The following is a 23,828-nucleotide window of genomic DNA, read 5'->3' as shown; positions in this document are numbered from 1 at the left end:
CCACCAAGCAGCTCATCAAGGTAGCTCACCACAAGGCAGTTCGCCACCAGGTAGCTCACCACAAGGCAGTTCGCCACCAGGTAGCTCACCACCAAGCAGCTCATCAAGGTAGCTCACCACAAGGCAGTTCGCCACCAGGTGGCTCACCACCAAGCAGCTCATCAAGGTAGTCCGGCACCATGCAGTTCGCCACTATGTAGCTTGCCACCAAACAGCTCGCCACTAGGGAGCTCCACTTCAGCCTCTGAGTCGCAGGCCACTTGAGAGCAGATGAGATGACGAGGTACTTGGCCAAAAAATCGATACATCACGAAAAAAATGATACATGATCGGAAACGGTTACATCAGTTAGTGTGGCCAATTGCGCCCTCATTGAGATTTGAAAATTTCTTATATAATAATGAAAATTTCTAAAGTTTTCACAATTGCCCCCACTCAAATAAATAGTAGGGTCATTTTATTTTATTTTGTAATGAATAAAGGGCCAAATAATGACACCCATGGTCAACGACCTACTTAAAATCTAAAACTAAAAGAATGAGAAGTGAAGTGACTCTTGTACCCTCATATTTCTTTAATATAACAACTTACAAGCATTACCCCTCAAAACTAAAGGGTTCATTTAAACAATTTATTCTCATTTCAACTTTAGGGTTGGAGGCTTGGACTCTTGCTGTCTTGCAATGGTTGCTTGACTGTAGAGAAAATCGGGGAGAGGAACAGAGTAGAGTCATTCCTTATATGTCTATTCACTCTAACATTCTTGAAGGACAAAACACACTTGAAGAGATCTCTCTCAGTGTTCTACAATTACAATGCCTAGTTATTTTATACAAAATCGTCCTAACCATTTCTATGTTAGGAACAATGCTTTCTTTCCTTCCTTTTTAGTTTTTAGAATCTGCTTGAGTGTATCAGAAAAAATTACAAGAAAAAATGATCCATTTGTGTTGTGAGATGTATCCATTTTTCTTAAAATGTTCAGAATGAAAATATTTTAATCACAATTTTTTGTTTTAATTAGTCAAATGTTATGATTAAGTTGATATTATGGTAATGACTATTCCAACTGATCAAAGGTCTTGATCTGCCTCTGGAGACCGGATCTGCTCCTCACACAAGGTGCCTCACACCGACCTCACAGATACATCGATCCCATAACATCTCCCATATTTAATATGTTATTATTCATGGGAGATGTTCCCAATGCATGGTGAAGGTCAGTGTGAGGCACCTTCTGTGAGGAGCAGATCACCATTTCCGTCTCTGATGGTAGCAGATACCTATAGAGAAAAATGGGCAGCTTGACGCTTTGTTCAAGCTCTGTGTTGGACATGGTCACAGTAGTGCAGCCCAGGTCAAGGCCCACGAAGAGAGGAGGACTCCATGCAATCCATGCAACACGTGCAAGTCTCCTTCAGCAACTGAGCTAACTCTCTTAGCTAGTATTTGTGTATTAGTTAAATCCTTTGTATCAGAGATTTGTTAGCTATCTCTTGTCATCACTCTGATTCATCAATTGCCGTTTTTACCACGTTGTACAATGGAACCGTATAATCCTCTACCACTTATTCAGCTTCTCGGACCTCCTTCACAGTTCCCTTTCCCGGCAATGGCCTTGCCAAACTTGTTTCAGTCAAAATGGATGATGACACAAACTACTTCCTGTGGAAATTTCAGGTTCTACCTTTTTCTTTTCTGAAAGGAGCAAAGCTACTCGGATTTGTTAGTGGGACTCACCAGTGCCCATCCCGGCCAGTTACGTTCATCGATAATGATCATACCTTATCAACCCAGATTTCACGGAATGAGAGCAGCAAGACCAGCTTCTCTCTTCTCTTGTATAGTGATTCAGTTCCATGAGTACAGCTCGCATTCCCTTGAACGCAGTTATCATTTTATTAGGCTTTGTTTTGTTTGCAATATAAACTGAGACTGTGTTTGGGTTGAAGGGAAAGGTAGGGATAGGAAGGAAACACAGCCTTACAGAATCGGTGATTGCTCAGCTTGTGGGTTTTAACAAAAACGTCTATATCCAGGTTTCAACTTATTGGATAAGTTGAATTTGCCTGATAACGTAAAACGATTAAATATCAACTTTCCAATTTCATTCAACAAATAATTAAACTGATAAGTGATTACAGGGCATTAAATCTATCAATGTCATGGTGATACGTACGGAGCCCTGATGATTGACACTAGAGGAGAGAGAATACAACCAATGAGAAACAATGGAGGAGTCGCAAGCATCTAGAAGGTGTCAATTCTTAGTCACCAAACCTTACCCCATCAGCACTCCCATCAAAATCTTAAATTCTTAATAATTACAAGTTCATATTTGAAAAAGACAGATTTTTTATCCAACAACATTGAAAAGACTCAACTCCGATCGAGTTCAGTTTTGCTCATTCCGTGCACCCTAGGGTTCAGGCGTGATTACGTGTCCATCTAAACGAAGTATTATTTAAACAACTCGCAAAGGTTTAATTCATATATCTTGGGTCAACAACAGAAGGAAAGAAAGTAACGAAATTCAACAAGTTGAGAGAAGAAAAGAGTAAGAACTCGATTTACTCTATCTAAACAATTGCAAGCAATAATTGTTTATCCATATAAAATTTTAAAACAAGCATTTAAGAGTATTTTCAAGCGAAAATAAGGGAATAAAAGGCGAACCATGATGTATATTGAGGAAGCGGAAAGAAACAAACGAAGGACTGCCAACTTCAATCCCTCCCTACATCATCTTTACTTCTCTCGCCATCACCTAAACACAGAAAGAAAGAACATATAAGGGTATTATGGGTCACTTCAAGAAAATTCATTTAAAATCCTGTCATTCATCCGCCAGATAAAGTCTAAGCCGGCGATTCACGACGGCCAGAAAGATGGAGTAAAAACTATCTAAGTAACATCATGACCAGGGATTGCTTTCCGTCCTCCCAATTACATGTCAGATGATCCAAGTTGTTTTAGTAGCAGCAAATGAAAGGGAAATAATAGAGAAGTTATCAAGATTAATTACCTGTTTCATAGTAGAAGGCCAGTTTCCCAGTAAAATGGCCCTAGGATTTCGGGCCAGGAAAACCCCAGTCAACAGAAAGAAGGAGACAACCAAAGAAGTATGTGCACAAACAAGGGCAAAGTTGCTAACCCTTGTATGGAAGCGACGAACTGAGACTCCAACTACAGTGCCCATGAAAGCGAAAGAAGCAGAGGCCAACAAGGTGTTGAAGAGCTCGGGGTTGGAGGTAAAGAGATTTCCCTCGACTCGATTGTGATGGAGGGTGAGAAGCCCCGCTACAAGAATGGGAGATATTACCATCTGGGTACGCCAGAGAGTCGAAGGAGAGGAAGAAGAGTTGCTTGGTATGATTAGAGCAGGAGTCGGAGTCGAGTGTGGTGGGATTTCAACTGGGTGATCGGAGGCCGGCGATTTCCCCTGAAAATTCACGGAGGTGTGTCCTCCACTGGATCGGTTCAAATTGAAAATCAGAAATTTGAAGGAGCTTGAAGAAGGAATACGACTGGTTAAATTTCCCATACCACTCTTGGGATGATAAGACACTCTTTTTTCCTTTCCTTCTCTTTCAACTCTTAAAGCTCGCAGAGAAACACAGAAAAGAAAAACCCTTCTCTTCCTCTCTTCTTTGAAAAATGGGCATATATGCTATGCCTCGGTACTCGGTAGTCTTCTCGGAAGTTTCGTTTCTTTGATTCTAGGATTAAATTGCCCAGTTTAACAATTTTAACTGTTTCATGTTAACATGCTAATGATTAATCGTTTACTCGTTTAGGATAATTGCATGGGAATGTCTCCTGGTCAATATTTTACCAGGATTAGATACCGGAAATACATGTTAATGATTTTTTTTATAAAAAGATACAAGTTATTGTTTTGGTCACATCCATTTCTAATAAACTCCTCTTCTTGCCTATTTGAGTCGCACGTTCACACGTACACGTACAGGAAGAGAGAGGGGAAGCAATATGAAATCATAGGCAAGTCACTACATTAGACGTAATTTGTTAACATGTTAATAAGAAATGGTATTTGCCCAAATCACTTTTTTTTTTTTTTATAAACAAAAGACAAATCTATGATGCTGAAAACACATGATTCCGAAAGCAAACTTTCTAAAACCTATGTACCTGATGAATAATAATTTGATTCCAAGGCTTACCATCGGGTTGAACCGGCCAAACCCATCACTTGACCAACTTTGCAGGTCGAACTTCATGGTTTTAAATGGCACATACCGCCAAGCTGGAAGATTGTGTCATGTCAGGTAGGTCCCACTCTGTCAGCCAACTGGTCACATGCATAATTTTCATTATAATAAATCTACAAAATTAGGTTCAATTTGCATCTTGATATATTTTATAAAGTTTTAAGCGCAAAAGCATGAGAATGAAAATTGCGGTTTAGGTTTCTTTTGTTTGCGTAGCAATTTCCGGTTTAGGTTCAATTTATACATATTGTTTGAAATCTACTTAGAGTTGTAGCTTTTCATCTACATTATCATGCATATGTAATACTAGATGAAATTGCTGCGGAAACAAATGGAACCTTATCCTGATTTCTTTCCCTGAGAATGAATAACAAGATGTTATATCAACAAATTGAACCTTATTAAGAACATCAAAATGAAATGTCCTGGAAAGTTTTGTGCACAAGAGTATATAATTTTAAAAGAAAATAAATTCCATTCATTACTTGTTTTTGTTTTGTTGGAAAAGCAAGAAATAAATAAGGCCCTTGAAAATGTGACGGATGTGCTTTTCAACATGAAGGATGACAAACCGGTTTGAAGTTTTCTCCTCCCAATCTAACTAATTCTTCTGGGATTTAGATTTGCAACTCCAATCCCTTATTTTATTGACTTCTGATACTTTCCAAATGAAAATCACTTATTTTATTACAATGCTCTTCTAGATGTGATGGCTGATTATGTGATTCCCAACAATTGCCCTCGTTTATGAAGGATAACAAACTGGTTAGAATAAGGGAAGTTACATCACATATATAATTTTTCAAACCAGGTTTGAATTCTCTAATTCAATTTTAAGTGTTCTTAGAAAGATCTAAATAAATAAAAACACATATCTGTTTTATGATCTTTCATTAGTTCAGCACAATTTGAATTAAATTCTTAAAATATTGCATTGAACAACCAAAGTTGTGCATATGATTCCTGCCAATGTCAACCCTGGTCACCCAGGTTGCAATGGAGCAACCCAACCATTGCGCCAAGGCCCACCCTCATCCTACTCTCATCTACTCTTTTACTAATTTCTTTTTTAAGAGAAATACTCATATTGACTGAGTATTAGATATAACTTCACCCAAAATTATACAAAAAGTATTATTTGGATTTGAACCTAAGTTTTGAGAATTTGAATTAAGAACTCGAATTAAAACCCTTCATTTTTATCAAAATTGTGTTTATTTCAATATTACACTGAATGAGCATTTCTAAATTAAGAAATTATCAAATATAAATTAATTCTTTTAGATGATAAGAGAATAGTTAAATCAAAAAATTTTATGAAAAACATATCATTTATATTAATAAATAACAAAATTATCTTAATATCACTTTTACAAATATTATTTATACTACTATTGTTTTTAACTCATATTAGATTAGGTTGTCTAAAGTCTAACTCAACTCTAATTGAAAGTTTAACAAATAAATTTATGAAAGCACATTTATTGACGATTCTTTTATCTTGAACTTCAATTTATTATTCCCTTGAGCAATGTTTTAATGACTAAAAATCTTCATTATCATCAAGAGTTAGTAGCATTATTGATAATGAACAAATAATAAATACACAAACAGGTGAAAATTCTGCTTTAACACATCAATGCAATAAAAGAAATTTTATTTTTATTTTTTGAAATAAGAAATGGAAGAAACTTCATAAACACTACAAGTAATAAAAGAGGCATAAATCAATGATTCTATTTTTGCTACCAATTGCAAATTGGCAGATTAGGTGGTAAAATTACAAGTTGTAAGTCATAAAATAGAAAGGAAAATGTCATTCATGTTCCTTGTTAACGGTGCACTAGACTATTAGTGCTATTAGAGTTTTACTGTATATGACCTTCTAAATGAATGAACAAGTTATTGTTAAAGTTATTGGTTTTATTAAATCACTGTTTAAAAGTTGTTTCAATATTTCTATTGTAGTTAAAATTGGTTTCATGTTTTGAAAAATAAAGTGCTGTTAGGAGAAATGGAATAACACCTATTCTTTTTCAAATTAAAAAAAAATCAATAATTTATTATAACATTTTCATGTGAATCCTATTGTTGAATTTAAATTATGATAATATCTTTCTACATACAAGACTTAATAAAGATTAAGATAAATTAAAAAAAAAATAGTAAGAACAACAATCAAAAAGATTATTCATTATAAAATAAAAAGCACTCTATCTACATTATCATAAGAAATAATAAACAAGACAATCTATGAGTTAACTCAGATTTGTATAAATAGAGTTAATGACTATGCATATTTAAGATTGCTTAACATCTATATTTTATTCTTTTCTAACCACTTTTTCACTTATTTTCATTTAATAGCTTACTATTTAATATTATATATCACCATTTCTTATGAAAGCTTTACATTACATCTTTCAAAAAAATTAATAAAAATAAATTCTAATTATATCATTTGAGAAATAAGATACAAGAAAGACAATTGAACAAAGTAATAACAAATAAAAATAATACGCTAATAACAATGAAATTCAAATGTCATTATATTTTGCATACAATATTAAAAATATCATTCTATAACACTTAACTAGATTCTAATTTTATGAAGCAAAAATATGAAATGTTAATCTAACTTATGACATTAAATAATATGCATCAAAAGTAATTGAAAAATAAAAGCAATTAAATAATAATTATACAGTCTCAATCAATTCATATAGTATGACATGCATTTCCATTGATATCAATTTAAATAAATATAATATAAAATATCTTGCAAATTATTGTGACTCTAATTGCAATACTTAAAAAATAAATCCAAAAAGCAAAAACAAATAATTTAAAAAAAAAAGAAAAAATGATATTACATTTTATGTGATTTTACCAAATCTGTATATCATCACTTGTCAAGTTTAACAAAGATTCTAACTCAAATTATTATAATCTAATTTTTTTATCTGATTTTCATGATCATTATCCCTATTTGTAGCATTTGTATCACAACATGCATTTAAATTAAAAGTAATTTCAAAACCTAAAAAAGAAAATCACGTCATGTCTTACAATATCTATATATCATGTTTTTTCATTTCTTTGTCATACACTAAGCTATTACTTAATATTCATTGATATCATGCTATATAGTGTAAGAAATGTTTTTATAAACAAATAATTTAGCTAATATTCTTACTAATATAAATAAAAATTGTTAAAAAATGATATGTTATAATAGATGGCATTATGGATAATGTCAAGTTAAAAGAAAGAAATAGATCATAAGTTTAGTTAATATTTTAATTAATCAAATTCAACGAAACAAAATCAAAAGAGAGAAAAAATCAATTTATTATTTGGATCTACCATTAATTTTAAGTTTAAAGAAAAAATATGCATGTCATGTCTAATCTATTTTTTTGGATAAACCAAATTATTATTTTACATAGCTTGTTGGCATGTCTTATGATACAAGTTAAAATTCATTTACAGAATATATGCAATAAAGAAACAGGATCAAGAGAAAAAAAAATTGATAGACTAGGATACATGGGCTTATTGTTAATGTCAAGTTATCATTTTATATATCATGTCACTATGCCATATAATAAAACCTAAAGATCATTTTACAAAGCATATTGCTTAATTGATATTGTAATATATAAAATTGGAATAAAATAATATAAAATCTATTTGAAACCATTATAGATCATAACTTTATTTATTTTATTTAAAAAAGAATGACATTTAAAAACAATTGAAATCAAACCAAAAAAGCTAAAGTTAATTAAAATTTCCTTTTCTTTTTCTTCTTCTTCTTTGATTTATCATTTCTTTGTGAACTAATAAAAGCTAAACGTTGAAGTTGTAAACCTAATAAGTTCACAAAAATGTAACTTGTTCAAACTAATGATTTGTCATTTCTTTATAAATGACAAATCATCTATAAACGATCAAACTATTTTTAAATTCTTCTCCTTGCATGATCAAAAAGGAAAAGAATTTTCTTTTGATATCATTACTAGAAAACAGAATAAGGTGGAGAAAACGGATAGCTAAATATGTAAATTAAACAATAAAATGATAAGCATTCTATTGTTTATGCTAAAAATAAAAAGATTAACTAATTTGAACTAATCAGATCACAATTATGGTAGTCGTTGGTGAAGGTTTAATATAGATTTTCGGGTTGCTTTTTCTATGAATTTAAATTTAATTATGGTAGACATTCATGGTTTTCATTTTACTATCTTTCCTATTCTATTTCATTTTTATTATCTTTTTAGTTATGGTTAATTTTTTGTTGATTTTCTTTGAATTTCATGGTAAACAAAGTTTCATGATTTTCGTTTTGCTAGACATCCAAATCTTAATTCTAAAATTAAACAAATTTTAATTTCTTTGTTAGCAAATCTTAATTCTAAAGTTGCAATTACTTCGAATGTTTAGACATCCAAATTTAATATTAGTTATATTTGTGTTACTGGTCATTTCAGTGATGAAAATTGGCATTTGAATAAAAGAATTTTAAGTTTTACTAGGCTTGAATAGCCACATAGTGGCCCAGCTATTGCTGCAAGTATTTTAAATACTTTGCATGCTTATGGAGTAGAAAATAAATTATTTTCAATTAGTTTTGATAATGCCAACAATAATGACTCTGTAATAAATATTTTAAAATCTCAATTAAAACCATGCTTAACTAGTAAATTATTTCATATTAGATGTGCATGTCACATCTTAAATTTATGTATTCAAGATGCCTTGAATATTATTTCTACTCATATTTCAAAAATTAGAAAATTTATTATATATATAAAAAGTTCAGGGGCAAGAAAACAAGAATTTAAATATTTATGTCAAAATTATGGTCTAAAATATAAACATTTTATATTAAATGTAAAGCATAGGTGGAATTCTACCTATGCTATGTTATAAAGTTGTATATCTCATAAACAAATTCTTTCTGATTTTTATAATTTAAAAATGCCTAATGATATGATATTTGAGGAAGACTAGGAAATGACAATCTGTATAAGAGATTTTTTAAAACATTTTTATGATGCAACTAATGAATTATCTAGAATTTATTATCCAACTAGTTGTAATGTACCTTATCAATTAATGGTAATTAGTGATTGTTTTGCAAAATATATAAATAATCCACAATTTCAATGTATTGTTGAAATTATGGAAAATAAATTTAAAAAATATTGGGAGAATATTTCTCCCCTTTATTGTTTAGCTACAATATTAGATCCTAGGATTAGGAAAGATGATTTAGATATTTTACTTGAATCATATTGTGAAAATATGAATATTGATATAGGAAATAAAAAAGAAGAAAATAATAATTTATTATTTGAAATGTATAATTTGTATGAATCTGGAATTGTAGAAAATATTCCTACAACTTGTTCGGACCTTGAGCCTAGTAGTAGAAGAGAAAAACTTTTTTATTTAGTAAGTAGAAGGCAGAAATATGCAAGTTTTGCAACAAGTTCATTTGCTGAACTTAATTTTATTTACAAGCATTTTTTTCTAATTTAGGTAAAAGATCAAACAATTTTGATATTTTAGCATGGTGGAGTGAATATTCAAAAAATTATCCGGTTCTCACCGCCATGGCACGTGATCTACTAACTCCTCCGGTGTCTAAAGTTCCATCGAAGTCTTATTTTAGTGCAGGTACCAGGGTGTTGAATGACAAAAGAAGTTGCATGACGATGAGAGCATAGAGATTTGCATCTGCTTCAAGGATTGGCTAGATGCAGAAGATAGATTACAAGACAAGGGAGGGCATGATACTACATTGGATATTTCACCCGAAGCAGATGATGAAAGTCACGAATGATGATTCATGAATTTGACTACTTGTATAGAATTTTTTATTTTTTCAAATTATTGTAAATTTTTTAATTTATTTGACATATTTTTTTAATTTGTTAACAATGTAATTTTGTATTTTCAATTTGTAACCATATTGTATTTTTTATATTTTATTAATTTATTCCATTTTCATATTTCATTCATCCAAGTATGCAATGATCCAATCATTCTATTTGTAATTTGTACCACTCAATTTTAAATGAAATAAAATTCCTATTTTTCTTCCAATTTGTTATTCCATCATTCTTATTTCAATTTGGTTAAGTTTTTTTTTTCATTTATGTGTTAAATAACTTAGATTTCTCATTTCTTAATTTTTTTTAAATAGTTCTCAATTCCCAAAGTTCAAAGGAAAGTTAAATATTTTAGTTTTACAATTTTACTTAGAAAAGAAATCAAAATTTTCAAAAAAAACAAAAAAAACAAAAAAACAATGTTGTCTGGTTCTGCCCAAGCCCAAGGCCTGCTCTGTGGTCCAACCCGGCATGGCCCAAGCCCACAGCACGGCCCAAGCCCATAGCACAGCATGACACGAGCCCACCTGGGCCTAGGCCATGGGCCATGTCTAGCCGACCCCCAAAATTTCCACCGGGGAGGGTGGCACGACCCGTGACAACCCACAGGCCAACATAGAATGGCCCGCCTTTAGCGCGAGCCGCCCACAAGCACTTTACACCTCTACTCTTATGTCACCTTAGCAAAGTCGGCTCAGCCTTCTAAGGTGATGTGAGGTCAATTAACAACTTTGCTCGCAACCTGCTACCACTTGGCAACTTTTGACTAATGGTCAGTTTTGGCCATATCAACCATTATTCTAATCTGAAACACAGGTTATCCAAAACCTCCATTCGAAAAAAACATGAGTTAAACACATCATTTTTTTTTTCTTTGTGATTGATGCTCATTACATATCTCAATTGAAGTTGAATACTTGACCTTCTCACTAATTTGCCTAATTGGAGATGCAATCATATTCATGTATTCATTATATAACTTATACAAGAATTCTCTTAACTTTTTTTTTCATACTCTTAGCCCTTGCACTTTTCACGTTTCTCGATAAGTATAACTGTACAAATTTCACATGCTCTAATTTGTAAAACTGCAATATAAAGCAACTTATTCTTGTCAATATTTTCCCATTACTTATTATACTTCCTTTACTCTCTACCTTCTTTAAAACTTAACAACCAAATAAATTTAACCGTGTGGTTTCCCAATACCATGAACCACTCTAACAAGTGCATTGATTCACGAGGAAATTATATTGAACAGAAACTAAATAAAACACAACCTATCCCAGTTTAGAGATAAGAGACCCTTTGAATGAAACATTTTCCTTTTAAAACTTTAAATAGAATGAACGGAAGTAGTATATAGATAGATAGATAGATAGATAGATAGATAGATAGATAGATGGATGTTAGTAATAACAAATAACGAAGGATAAAGAATAACTTAGTTCTTCCTATTTACCCAAAAGAGCAAACAACTTAGAGATTCCAAACTGACGGGATGAATACAATCAAACCCAGCTTCCCAAATTCTTTATTTTCTACTTCCTATCTAAATATTGAATGAGATTAATTATCATGTAAAGCGAGTTACCAATTGGAACTTCAGGTCTTGATAACTTCAAAATCAGCACCAATGGGCAGATGATCACTTGGATGCTGGTAGTTGGGCAATCCACCAACTACATCAGCAGAGTCCAATCCCGGAAGTTGAAGTAAACTGACTGGCTTCAGACACTCTGAAGGGGAAAAGAATATGTAATCAAGAGTATTCGTAAAATCAGGTGTACAATTCGTGAATGGTGGTTCTCCTCCAGCATATGCATAAACACTACAAAGGGGAATTGGAAGCTCTTCCAAATTATCCAGAGGTCGCATGGCCGAATTGTTCCCAGAGATGAGATATTGGTATACCTGAAAACGCAAATGTAGCAATAATCAGAGGATTAAACCAAAGTACCTTTGTTAATTTTGCAAAAAGATGTCTTCTGAAGGTCTACAATTTAAAAAAGAAAGAAAAAAGAAAGCAAAACAAAAAAGAGAGAAACTAACTCGAGCTAGAATCAGATATCCATAAAATCATTTTGTTGATCTCTACAAGATACAGACAAATGGCATTGGTTATCCAACTCTCTTCACTTTTTTTTTTTTTATTTGGAGTAATTATTTCAAAAACAAAGTTTGGCCTTTTGTTTCTTTTTTTCAAGTATCAAAAGTTAAATATATCGCTTTATATAAAATATGACAAAATAAAATAAAGCTGTAGTATCCCCAATATGGAAAGGTTGCATTCTGTTTGGTTTTGGTCAATAAGCCAGCATCTCAAAGCATATGCCCCTTGAAAGTCACCAATGTTCACCAAAGGGGGCTGAGAAAGGAATAACCTAATACATCTATACGTCTAGCTTTCCATCAGAAAACATCTTTTAGACAGTTTCGTTAAGAAGAGTTATGAGTGGAGACTTTTAATACAACTCTCTTGAGCAATTAGTTTCGATGGTTTTCTACAGAAGCAAATGAACTTTTGGGGATTGTGATTGAGGAGAAATATGGGAATGCTGGATTGGTGAGAAATGGGCAGGATGCAGAAGGCCCTAAGCCACCATATGGTTGTGGAGTGTGGAGGGGTATTGAAGGCTTCCCTCCCTTCAGTTTATGATGGGAATCACATACCAGCTAGGTGATGGCAGGAGAATAAGTTTTGGAAAGACCCGTGGTGTGAAGAGAGGGCTTTGAAGGACAGTTTCCCATAGCTGTATAGAATAGCCAGCAATGAGGAAGCATTACTTGATGACTCGTATAGTTGCAGGGGCATCTCCATCATGGGTTCCCTCTTTTAGAAGAAATATCAATAATTGGGAGATGCAGCTGGTATCAAACCTGATAGCTTTGCTCCATGGTCAGCAAATTAATACACAAGCTCAGGATTCAAGGTGGAAATGTATCAAAACAGGGCAGTTCACTGTAAAGTCTTTCTACCATGGTCTGATAGGTCAATTGGATCAGTCCTTCCCATCCAAGTCAATTTGGTGTACAGAAGCTCCATCAAAAGTTAGTTCTTTATGTCGATGGCAGTTTGGGAGAAGTGTATAACGAAAGAAATGCTGACAAAGGAGCAATCCTACCTGACCTTCTATGCCAACTCTGTAATATGGAGATTGAATCCTAGAGTCATCTATTCCTTTTTTGCAATTTCTCCTCCAGAATTTGGTTTCATTTTTACAAGGCCATTCCTGTATCCTGGTGCTGTCCAACTACAGTCAAGGATCTTTTAGCTGGTTGGCAAATTCAAGATCCGTCCAAGAAAGGGAAAGCTTTCTGGGAAGTTGTGCCTTTAGCAGTCCTGTGGACCATTTGGCTAGAGAGGAATGAAAGATTATTTGATCACAAGGAAAATTCAGAGGGGATAATCAATACAGTAGTAGATATGTTTGAAAGCTGGATATCAAATCTCAAATGTTTTAGAGGAGAAGATTTGTCCTCATCTGTTTTGAGAATAGAGTTTTTCGGGGGGGGGGGTCCTTAAGGGGTGTGAATATTGTACAAAAAGTCATTGTACAGAGGACCATGTATACTTTTTCGTTTTAATATTAATACAACGATACTCCAGCTTTTCAAAGAAAAAAAAGGTCCAGTCTCCAGTTCAACAACTTTCCTCCAAGTGTCTATGGACCTTAAGAGGTTTCAAACATTCATCTGTAATGATTCCTCCAGTACAGGTTGGACTGCATTACGAAACTATTGTTGAGCACTGAACTTTGCTTGGAAACTACCCTACCTGATAAATTTCCAATTTTGATGCACGATACCCATGGGTTAGGTGTCTCATGTCTCATTCCAAAACAATATCAATGTGGATATCATTGATTCCATGAGAGGGAAATGGAAACAGGGCTCTATCTGAGGGACAGTTTTCAAAGATGGAAAATTGATTCTATAAAGGAATAGGGGAGGGGGTTCTGATCTTAGACTGAACCTACACTCTCTTGCTTGTCAAGCCAAGTTTTTATCATATTTCTTTTTCCTTTTTTTGATTTTTTTTTGATAAAATTTCCTTTTTTTGATTGTTAAGAGATTTTTATTGCATATAAAAAAGAATGAGTACTTACCTTTGTACCAAAATGGCTTTTTATTAATACAATATCTTTTCCAAAATAAATAAAATGGCTTCTCTCCATGCACATAGAAACATGATATCCTGATCCATAAGAAATAATAATAACATACAAAATATAAATTGACACCAATCAGAAACATGTCTTATTACTGTCAAATTTAGTCTTCATGCACCAACAATCATATAATACAAGAATAATGCCAATTGGAAACAATGATAAAGGGACCCCTCTGTCAAAACATCTACAGGTTTTTCATTGCAAAGAAAGTACACTATCAAAGAGTGGGTTCAATGGGTAAAGGGCAAGATAATAACATAATTGAAAATTGGGACAAAAGAAACTCCTTGGAACAAGATTTAATTCTGGCCCGTATAGCAGCACTTTTTGAAAGTACTTTAGTACTTTTCGAAGTACTAAAGTACAAAAGGCAAAAGTATGTGTTTGCTTGAGGTGTTTTTACTTCCAAAAAACAAAGTAAAAGTACGAGAAGCATGAAGTTAGATTTTGACACTTCGTGCTTTCTAGCCTTTTCATGTACTTAATACTTTTTAAAATGTTACTAAAATACAAAAAGCAGAAGTGTGTTTGCTTTATGAAAAGCATGAAGTTAGATTTCGATGCTTCGTGCTTTTTAGCCTTTTCATGTACTTAATACTTTTTAAAATGTGTACACCAACCACACATATAGTACTTATACACTCCACCATATGCCAACATATATGGATGTCATGTGGAAGCATGGATACATTAATGTATTCAATGATATGTGTGCCACGTGGTGGCTTATATTAATGTCATGCGGCATTTCAACATATTCAATGGCATGTCTGTGCCATGTGATGGCATGTTGAACGCCATGTAATATCATATATGGATTCCATATGGCATTTGAAGGTAGTTAGTGACAAATGTATGCCACATAGTAACATATATAGATGTCAAGTGGTATTTGAATATAATCAATGAAATGTGTCTACCATGTAGAATCATATATAGCTGCCATGTGGCATTTGTAGAGAGATTGAGCCAAATGGGCCCTAGTATCTATTCTTTTACTTATGTAGTGTGTTGTTTATTTTATTTGTTAATGGGCCTGCTACTTCTTTTTATAAGTTTATTTTAAGTTCTTGCTTAGTTGGCCACCCACTTAAGGGCATACTTTGTAATTAACTTAGAAAATGAAGATTAACAAAGGATTAGTAAGGGGAGAGACGAGATCACTGGACTCTTCTTCTTCTTCCTCTTCTTTTCTCCATCTTCTTCTTCTGTTCTGCTATCTTCTACCTTTCTTCAACTTTCTTCTCTATTTTTTAATCAAGTTTATATCAGATTTAGAGGACTGATTTACTTCTTGGTATTAGAGCAGGTTTCTCCCTTCTCTTTTTCTTTTATTTTCTCTTTTCCCATACGCCCTTCAATTAGGAAAGTGTATGGAGAGATAAGTTCCCTATAGATCAGAGGATCTTTTGCCTAGTTGGTAGAGGGTTTGGAGAGTTGAAGTCTGGCCGAAAACTGGCAAGAAGTGTTGTTGTATTTTTTCTGCCAAAACCCTAGCCGACTAGAGAGGTTTGAAAGTTACAAGTCAAGGAGAAGCTTTTGGTGTGTCGCTTAGTGCGGTTAAGACTTGAAGAAGATTGGGAAGCTCTGGTAGGAGTGGCTGCCTCTTTTCTCTCCCTCCCCGACAGTTGAGTGTAGTGAAATCCTAGTTGTCAAGTATCTGGGTACTGTTTTGACCTTAGTTAAGTTTATAAGGTCTGGAAATCTAGTTTTTTTTTTCGTTTGATCAATGGAGCAATCTGGAAGTGAGTCCAAGCAAATGCCAATATCCAGGCTTGGCCCAGTAGATTCCTTTTTTACTGGAGTGACCAAGTTAGATGAAACCAATTACCTAGCTTGGGCACAGTCTATGCAGATTTATGTCTGTAGCAAAGGTAAATTAGGGTATCTCATAGGCAATAAGGTGAATGTAGCAAGAGCCCATTGATGGTTGGTCAACACTATGCAGCCCCATATAACTAAGCATTATCTTTGGATGTCTTCAGCCAAGGAGATCTGGGACAATGTTACGGAAATCTATTCATAGAAGTTGAATGTAGCAAGAGCCTATAAGCTGAAGAGTGTTGTGAAAAATCTGAGATAGGGGGAGAAGAGTGTAGAAATCTACTACTCTATGCTGAAATCACTATGGTAGGAAATTGATGTTATGGAGACAATTGTATGGGAGAGTACTAAGGATGCAAAGACTTTTAGGAAACTAGTGGAATGAAACAAGGTGTTTGAGTTTCTTACAGGACTCAACCCTAAGCTCGACATTACTAGGCTGAATATTCTGGCCAAGGATGAAGTCACTCTTGCCCAAGCATATGCTATGGTAAGCAATGAAGAGAGTAGGTGGCAGGTTCAGTTACAGAGTCCACCTACAGAACACATTACACATGCTAGAATAAAGCCGAAGGGTCTGACTAATACTATAAGAAATCGGGGCATACTAAAGACACTTGTTGGAAGCTTCATCCAGATCTTCTCTTGGATAGGTTTAGGAATAACAACAATTTTAAGAAGAATAATCAGACAAGAAAGCCTAAGAATGCTAATGTTGCCACAATGCCTGAAGGAGGGAATAAGTAGAGTGAAGAAAAGTCAGCCATTGAGCAATTGGCAGCAGTGGAGGCAGAGTTTGAAAAGTATGGAATGTTATTGAATCACTTGGAAACCACTATCTCAACATCCCACTCTTCAAGCAACACATCATCATCCGCATTTTCTCACTCAGGTATTCGTGCTTCTGCAAATCATGCTTATGTTTCAGGTACTCATAAAATCCCTTGGATTATTGATTTTGGTGCATCAAACCATATGACCAGTTTGTCTAACCTTTTTTTGTTCATCTCATCTCCTCTCTGGTAAAGAGAAGATATCTTTTGCTGATGGGCCTCTTGCTCCCATCTCTAGCAAGGGGGATATCAAGACCTCTGACACCCTTATTTTATCATTTGTCCTTCATGTCCCCAAACTTAATATGAATCTTTTATCTGTTAGCAACTAGACTAAATCCATGAATTGTAGCATAACCTTTTTTCTTATCCATTGTGTTTTTCAAGACCTAAAATCTCAGAGACGATTGGGAGTGACCAAGAGGCAAATGGAATATACTTGTTAGACACACCTGATAGGAGTCTTGCACCACCTCATGGAGTAGCTTTAGAGTCTGTTTTGTCAGAGTCTAGTGATAGAGTCATGTTATGTCATTTCTAATTAGGTCATTTACCTTTTTCTGCTTTGAGTCATTTGCTTCCCAATATGTTTAAGAGAGTGTCTTTATCGATTCTTCATTGAGTCTTGTGAACCTGCAAAGCATTGTAGATATTCTTATTCAGTAAGCAATTAAAGATCTATTTCTCCTTTTCATATTGTGCACTCTGATGTGTTGGATTTATTGACGATTATTCCTGCGTCAGAAACTTCGTTGGTCATGTCAACCTCTAAGCTTTGACCCACATCAGAAACTCCATTGGTCATGTTAGCCTCTATGCTTTGACCCGCGTCTGTCTTCCGTTGGTCATGTCAGCCTCTATGCTTTGACCCACATCAGAAATTCTATTGGTCATGTCAGCCTCTATGCTTTGACTTGCGTCAGAAATTCCGTTGGTCATGTCAGTCTCTATGCTTTGGCCTATGTCAGAAATTTCGTTGGTCATGTCAGCCTCTATGCTTTAACCTGTGTTAGAAATTCCGTTGGTCATATCAACCTCTATGCTTTGACCCACGTTAGAAATTTTGTTGGTCATGCCAGCATCTATGCTTTGACCCACATCTGCCTTCCATTGGTCATGTCAGCCTCTATGCTTTGGCCCACGCCAGAAATTCCGTTGGTCATATCAGGCTCTATGCTTTGACCCGCGTTAGAAACTCCGTTGGTCATATCATCCTCTATGCTTTGACCTGCGTCAAAAAATTCTATTGGTCATGTCAGCCTCTATGCTTTGACTCGTGTCAGAAAATTCCATTGGTCATGTCAGCCTCTATGCTTTGACCCATGTCAGAAAATTCCATTTGTCATGTCAGCCTCTATGCTTTGGCCCACGTCAGAAATTTTGTTGGTCATGTCAGCCTCTATGCTTTGGCCCGCGTTAGAAAATTCCGTTGGTCATGTCAGCCTCTATGCTTTGGCCCACATCAGAAATTCCGTTGGTCATGTCAGCCTCTATGCTTTGACCCGCATCAAAAAATTCCGTTGGTTATGTCCTCTATGCTTTGACCCGCATCAGAAAATTCCGTTTGTCATGTCAACCTCTACTTTAGCCCACGTCAAAAATTCCGTTGGTCATGTCAGCCTCTGTGTTTTAGTCCATGTCAGAAATCCCATTGATCATGTTATCCTCTATGCTTTGATCTGCGTAAGAAAATCTCGTTGGTCATGTCAACCTCTATGCCTTGACCCGCGTTAAAAATCCCGTTTGTAAATCTCCTTTCTTTGACTAACACTAGTTTTAATTGAATAAATAGAGATGGTATACAATTAGAGAAAATAGAAAGAAAAAAAAAAGATATAAAAAAATAGAAAAAAAATGAAGTCAATGATAAATAATATATGACTCTTATTTTACATTGTGCTATGTAAAAAAGTAGTTACTAAAAATCTTTCAAAATGTTCTAAAAAAAACTAAAGAATATTTGATGGTGTTTGTTGATAGTGCTTTGCAAGAATTTTGAACCTTTGTCTTAATGAATGATTTGTTTGTCTCTAGCATGATTTTCATGGTAATAGATTTACTTTGGTCCAGTTTTTGCAGTTTTATCCCAGATTCAGATTTAGCAGTTTTATCCTAAAACCAGTTTTCGTTGACCCGCATCAGAAAATTCCATTGGCCATGTCAATCTCAATGCTTTAACCCACATCAGAAAATTCCATTGGTCATGTCAACCTCTATGTTTTAACCCGCATCAGAAATTTTTGCAATTTTATCCCAGATCTAGTTTCCGTAGATTTACCCTGATTTCGCAAGGTTTTTGATACCTAGGAGGGGTCCTTTTTCAAAATAAACAATTTTCATATTATCAGTTGTTTTGATTGTTTTCTTTTACGACAAATGTACCCTGATTCCGAAGGTTCTTGATACCTAAGGATGGTAACTTTGCCAAGAATAAAATGACCCGAACATAATGAAACAATGTTGCACGGGAACTCCTCTTCTACTTTTCCTTCTGTCACAGTAATCCTCCCGCATCGTCTCGCCCTTCTTTCAAGCCTACCCTTCGCAAAAATCTCTGCGTGGTTCTTTTTAGTCTTTGTCGTTTCGTAGTTTCCTACCTCACAACAAAGAGTAGCTATCAACACCCGATTTTTGCTTGGTCCGCCACCTAAAACTCCAATTCACCCCAAAAACCTGATCAGACCCTTCTGACCTCTCCAAAACACCCAAAAACCTAGAAAACCCAAATTTCACCCCGAGTCAGATCCACCGTTAAACATGCCCGATATCTATTCGATGGCCCCGATCGACCCTCACACCTCAACCATTAGATCAGACATGACCATTAGACCCAAGACATCCCTAAACACCTACCCATGAAATTTGAACTCAAGATTCCTTCGTTCATCCATCCATCAAACAAAGATTCCATTTCTACCCTTCTCGCATCCACAACCCATATCCACTTGATACAAACACATCTAAACCAATCAAACCTTTCCAATCACCCCATAATACCAAAAAAACCCATACATATGAAATTTCAGCGCAAAACACCTTTGCTTACCCCTCTATTGCACCAAGATTCCATTTCAAGGTCTCAGATTAACCGGATTACAAATCTTCTCGATCCAGGCCCAATTGGCTCAATCTGATTTTACCAATCATCTTAGACTACCCAAAAACCCTACCCTGAGAAGTTTCATCCAAAACAGACCCTGTTTGCCGCTTGATCATACCTAGATTCCGTTCCGAACCCCTAGATTAGCTGAATCAAACCATTTCCAGATCTGTTTGATTTGGGCCTATTTGGCCCGATCCAACCCCACCGAACAACTCAGGACCTTCAAAAACCCTACCCCGTCAAATTTCAGTCAAAAATCCCCCCATTTACCCTTTCATCTAAAAAGATTTCGTTTTGGTCAATCTCGCTAGCACACACTTGCACAACCCCATTCCACGGTAAGATCCATCTCAACCCTCCATTTTTTACCCAAAATCTGAGCCATGCATCCAAAACCCCGGTTTGACCACCTGTTGACTCGATTTGACCAAGCTTATCTTAAATTACAAAAATACCCCCTAAATTCCCCAAAATTACGAAAATGCCCCTAATACTTATTATAAATTTAACCAAAACTTTGTTTCACCCTAATGGAAACAATCTGAAAAATTAGAAGGAATACACTATTCCCCTTCCTCCTCTTAATCGAAACAGAACGGCAGCACCCCTTCCAATAGTTCTCTGCTCCTCCAACCTCTTACTCCCTTTTTCTCTCTTAGTCTTCTCATTCTTCTTCTTCTCCTTCTCCTTCATCTTCTTCTTCTCGGATCTGCTAGAATCCACTGTTCATTCTCTTCCTCCCTTCGACATAGAGCAGCGACGGTAGATCTACCCGTCCTCTCTCTCTCTCTCTCTCTCTCTCTCTCTCTCTTCCTCTTCTTTTCTTGCTTCTCCTTCGATTTTTGTTTCCGTTGCTCTATCACCACTGAACTATAAATGACGAGAGCAGCGGTGGCGTACCAGTGGTAGTCTTCTCTAGTCCCGTCCATTCTCTCCTTTTTTCCTCGCATTCTCTCTCTTTTCTTCACCCCGATTGTCCCCTATCTTCTACCAAACTGCAACCAAACAACCTCTGCTCGTCTTCTTCTTTCTTGACACAACGGTAGGCAGTGGTTATTAGTGGCAACGACAGCTCTCCCTTCCCTATTTCTCACCGCCAACGAACCTTTGTTTTTCTCTTCACGAAATCACATCTTCATCAGCATATCTATTTCACTCGCACTCAAGTTTGAAATCGGAGCTACTGCTCATTGTCTTCTTGATGGGAATAGAAAATATACTTCCCTGGTTACGCCAGAAACAAATATCAATTCAGTTTTCTCTCCTTAGATCTAGTGAAGCTCACTCGAGATCCAGTCGGGCATCCTTTGCAACAGTCGATTTCGGCCCCAGGCGACGTCCCACTCAGGTAAGACCATTCCTTGGCTTCTTTGTTTTTATCTTATTTGTTTCTTTATTTGTTATTATTTTCTTCTCTATCTGAGGAGAGGAAAAGCTGAGAGAGACAGTGATGAAATTCCACTGAACCAGCTCCAGTAGGTTCGTACTCTCACCTAGTTTTATCGGTAGATTTTCTTTTATGCTGTTATTAAACTACTAGCCATTAGGGATTTGAAGCGTTGTTGTCTCTTGGTTTATTTTTATTTTTATTTTTTTATTTTATTTCTTCTTTTGATCACTTTCGGTAGATCACATTCTAGTTGGGCTAAATTTAACTGATTTGAATTTCAGTTTGTCATTTGTGCCATCTCTCGAGCATCCCTTATGTCTATGTGTTAATCACTTAATCAGATAGTTTCATTGTGATTTCAATGAGGTAGATTATATTCTTATTTGTTGTTAACATGCTTTTGTTAATTAAACAATTGTTTATATGCTTTTTTTAGGATCCGATGTGGGCCCCACCTATTGGACTCGGGAGAGGGGTGCCTACCCCTTCCCTCTCCCATCCGAGACCTACCCGGATTGGTTTAGTAAGTGCTTTGGGCTTTGGAGTCACTACAAAAAAATAAAAATGCTTTTCGAAAATTATTCCCAAAGGTCCCATCACCTCCAGTTCCTAAACTGATGGGTGGCAACTCCATTTCCAGTCCAAGTGGCAAAGTGAGCCCGTTTTCCAATGCTCACAATGGAGGGACGCTATGATGATTGAACTGGATGCTTTGCATAAGAACCATACCTACTCTTTTCTTGCCTCTATCTCTTCCCATGCGATTCCTAGATTTGTACTAGAAGCCCTATCTAAACCTGAAAGGAGGGATGCTATGATGATTGAACTGGATGCATTGCAATAAGAACCATACCTAGGATATTGTGGATTTTCCTAAAGGAATGAAACCAGTAGGTTGTAAATGGGTATTCACCATTAAGTATCATTCTGATGGCACTACTGAGAGGTTTAAGGCCCTATTGGTTGGTAAAGGCTATACTCAGATGTATAGTATTTATTACCTTAAGACTTTTGCTCTTGTGGCCAAGATGACTTCAGTTTGGGTTTTGTTGTCTCTAATTGCTACTTTCGATTGGCCTCTCCACCAATTTGATGTTAAAAATACCTTTTCGAATGGAGACCTACATGAAGCGGTCTATATGTCTTTACCTCTGGGGGTATATGGAAAGGAAATGCAAGGGAAGGTGTGTAAACTGCATAAATCCATTTATGGTCTCAAACAGTCTCCTTGGGCCTAATTTGAGAGATTTAGGGCTGCTCTTTTCTCCTTTGGTTGCATACAAACTCAACCTAACCATTACTTTGTTTCTGAAAAGAAGTAGCTCTTTGGTGACTTTTTTTTATTGTTTATGTTGATGACATTGTGGTCACACGTAATGACACCCAAGAGGTGGGTAAACTCAAAAGATTTCTTAACTCTGAATTTCAGATCAAGGATTTAGGGGATCTTAGGTATTTCTTATGAATTGAAGTTTCTAGATCTAGGATGGTATCTTCATTTCTCAACGCAAGTATGTTCTCGACCTCCTTGCAATGACTGATAAACTTGATGCTAAACTGGCTTCCACCCCTATAGATTCCAATCATAAGCTTTTTACTACTGATGGTGAACTTTTGCCTGATAGGGAAGTGTTTCAAAGTGCTTGGGAAGTTGTTATATCTTTGCATGACTTGGCCGAATATTTCCTATGCAGTGAGTGTTATTAGTCAGTTTATGCATTATTCCAGAGATACACATTTAGCTGTGTAGAAAGAGTTTTGTGTTACTTGAAAGGTACTCCAGGGAATGGTATTTTATTTTCCAAGCATGAACACGCGAAGCTAGAGGCATACACTGATGCTTGTTGGGATGGATGTATTGAAGATAGGAGATCCACCTTGGGATATTGTGATTTGGTGGCAGGGAACATTGTCTCGTGGAGGAGTAAGAAACTGTAGTTGCCAGATCCTCTATTGAAGCAGAATACAAGGCAATGGCACATGGAGTGTCAAAGTACTATGACTGAGATCACTTTTAGAAGAGTTGGGAGTTGACTATGAAAAGCCAATGATGCTCTACTATGACAATGTTGGTGTGAAAAGTTTAATAAATTCTCATGCAACATAATTCACTCAATCAAGTGATTGAGTTTTTATTATTTTGGGTAAGGCCCATTCAAGGAATCATACGGATTGTTCCCCTTAATTACATCCCCACAAGAAAGTAGAGAACACCTTTTGATTCTGACTTAGAGAAATGAACGCATAGAACAAAAGAAAAGAACAATAGGGTGCTTAAAAAGAACTTTTCATTTGCTTTTCTTTTACATCAAGTGTACAAGAATGAGAAGAAAGAAAAAGAAAATACAATTGAGAAACTATACAGCAA

At 35.3% G+C, this 23,828-nt stretch overlaps 1 protein-coding gene and 1 long non-coding RNA gene across 2 annotated transcripts in view; both read right to left on the bottom strand.

The window, feature by feature from the left end:
* Positions 1 to 2,500: 2,500 nt before the first annotated feature.
* On the bottom strand, positions 2,501 to 3,642 carry LOC148873629 (uncharacterized). The gene is made up of 2 exons (XR_016104877.1): positions 3,026 to 3,642; positions 2,501 to 2,767 (listed from the first exon to the last, which is right to left on the bottom strand). It is a non-coding gene; the product is annotated as an uncharacterized LOC148873629 (long non-coding RNA).
* A 7,800-nt stretch (positions 3,643 to 11,442) lies between these two features.
* LOC148873628 (DNAse I-like superfamily protein) overlaps positions 11,443 to 23,828 on the bottom strand; it is a 46,844-nt gene continuing 34,458 nt past the window's right edge. The window contains exon 10 of the mRNA XM_088964209.1: positions 11,443 to 12,049. Coding sequence (XP_088820335.1) covers positions 11,741 to 12,049 — 309 coding nt within the window. The 3' untranslated portion in view covers positions 11,443 to 11,740. The remainder of the gene's footprint in view (positions 12,050 to 23,828) is intronic.

This window comes from Nelumbo lutea, chromosome 1 (genome assembly GCF_056320005.1).
Source record: "Nelumbo lutea isolate HS-2025 chromosome 1, American lotus-T2T, whole genome shotgun sequence".
NCBI classification, from domain to species: domain Eukaryota; kingdom Viridiplantae; phylum Streptophyta; class Magnoliopsida; order Proteales; family Nelumbonaceae; genus Nelumbo; species Nelumbo lutea.
The sequence above is the reverse complement of the archived record's forward strand: the minus strand, read 5'-3'. Positions and strand labels throughout refer to the sequence as shown.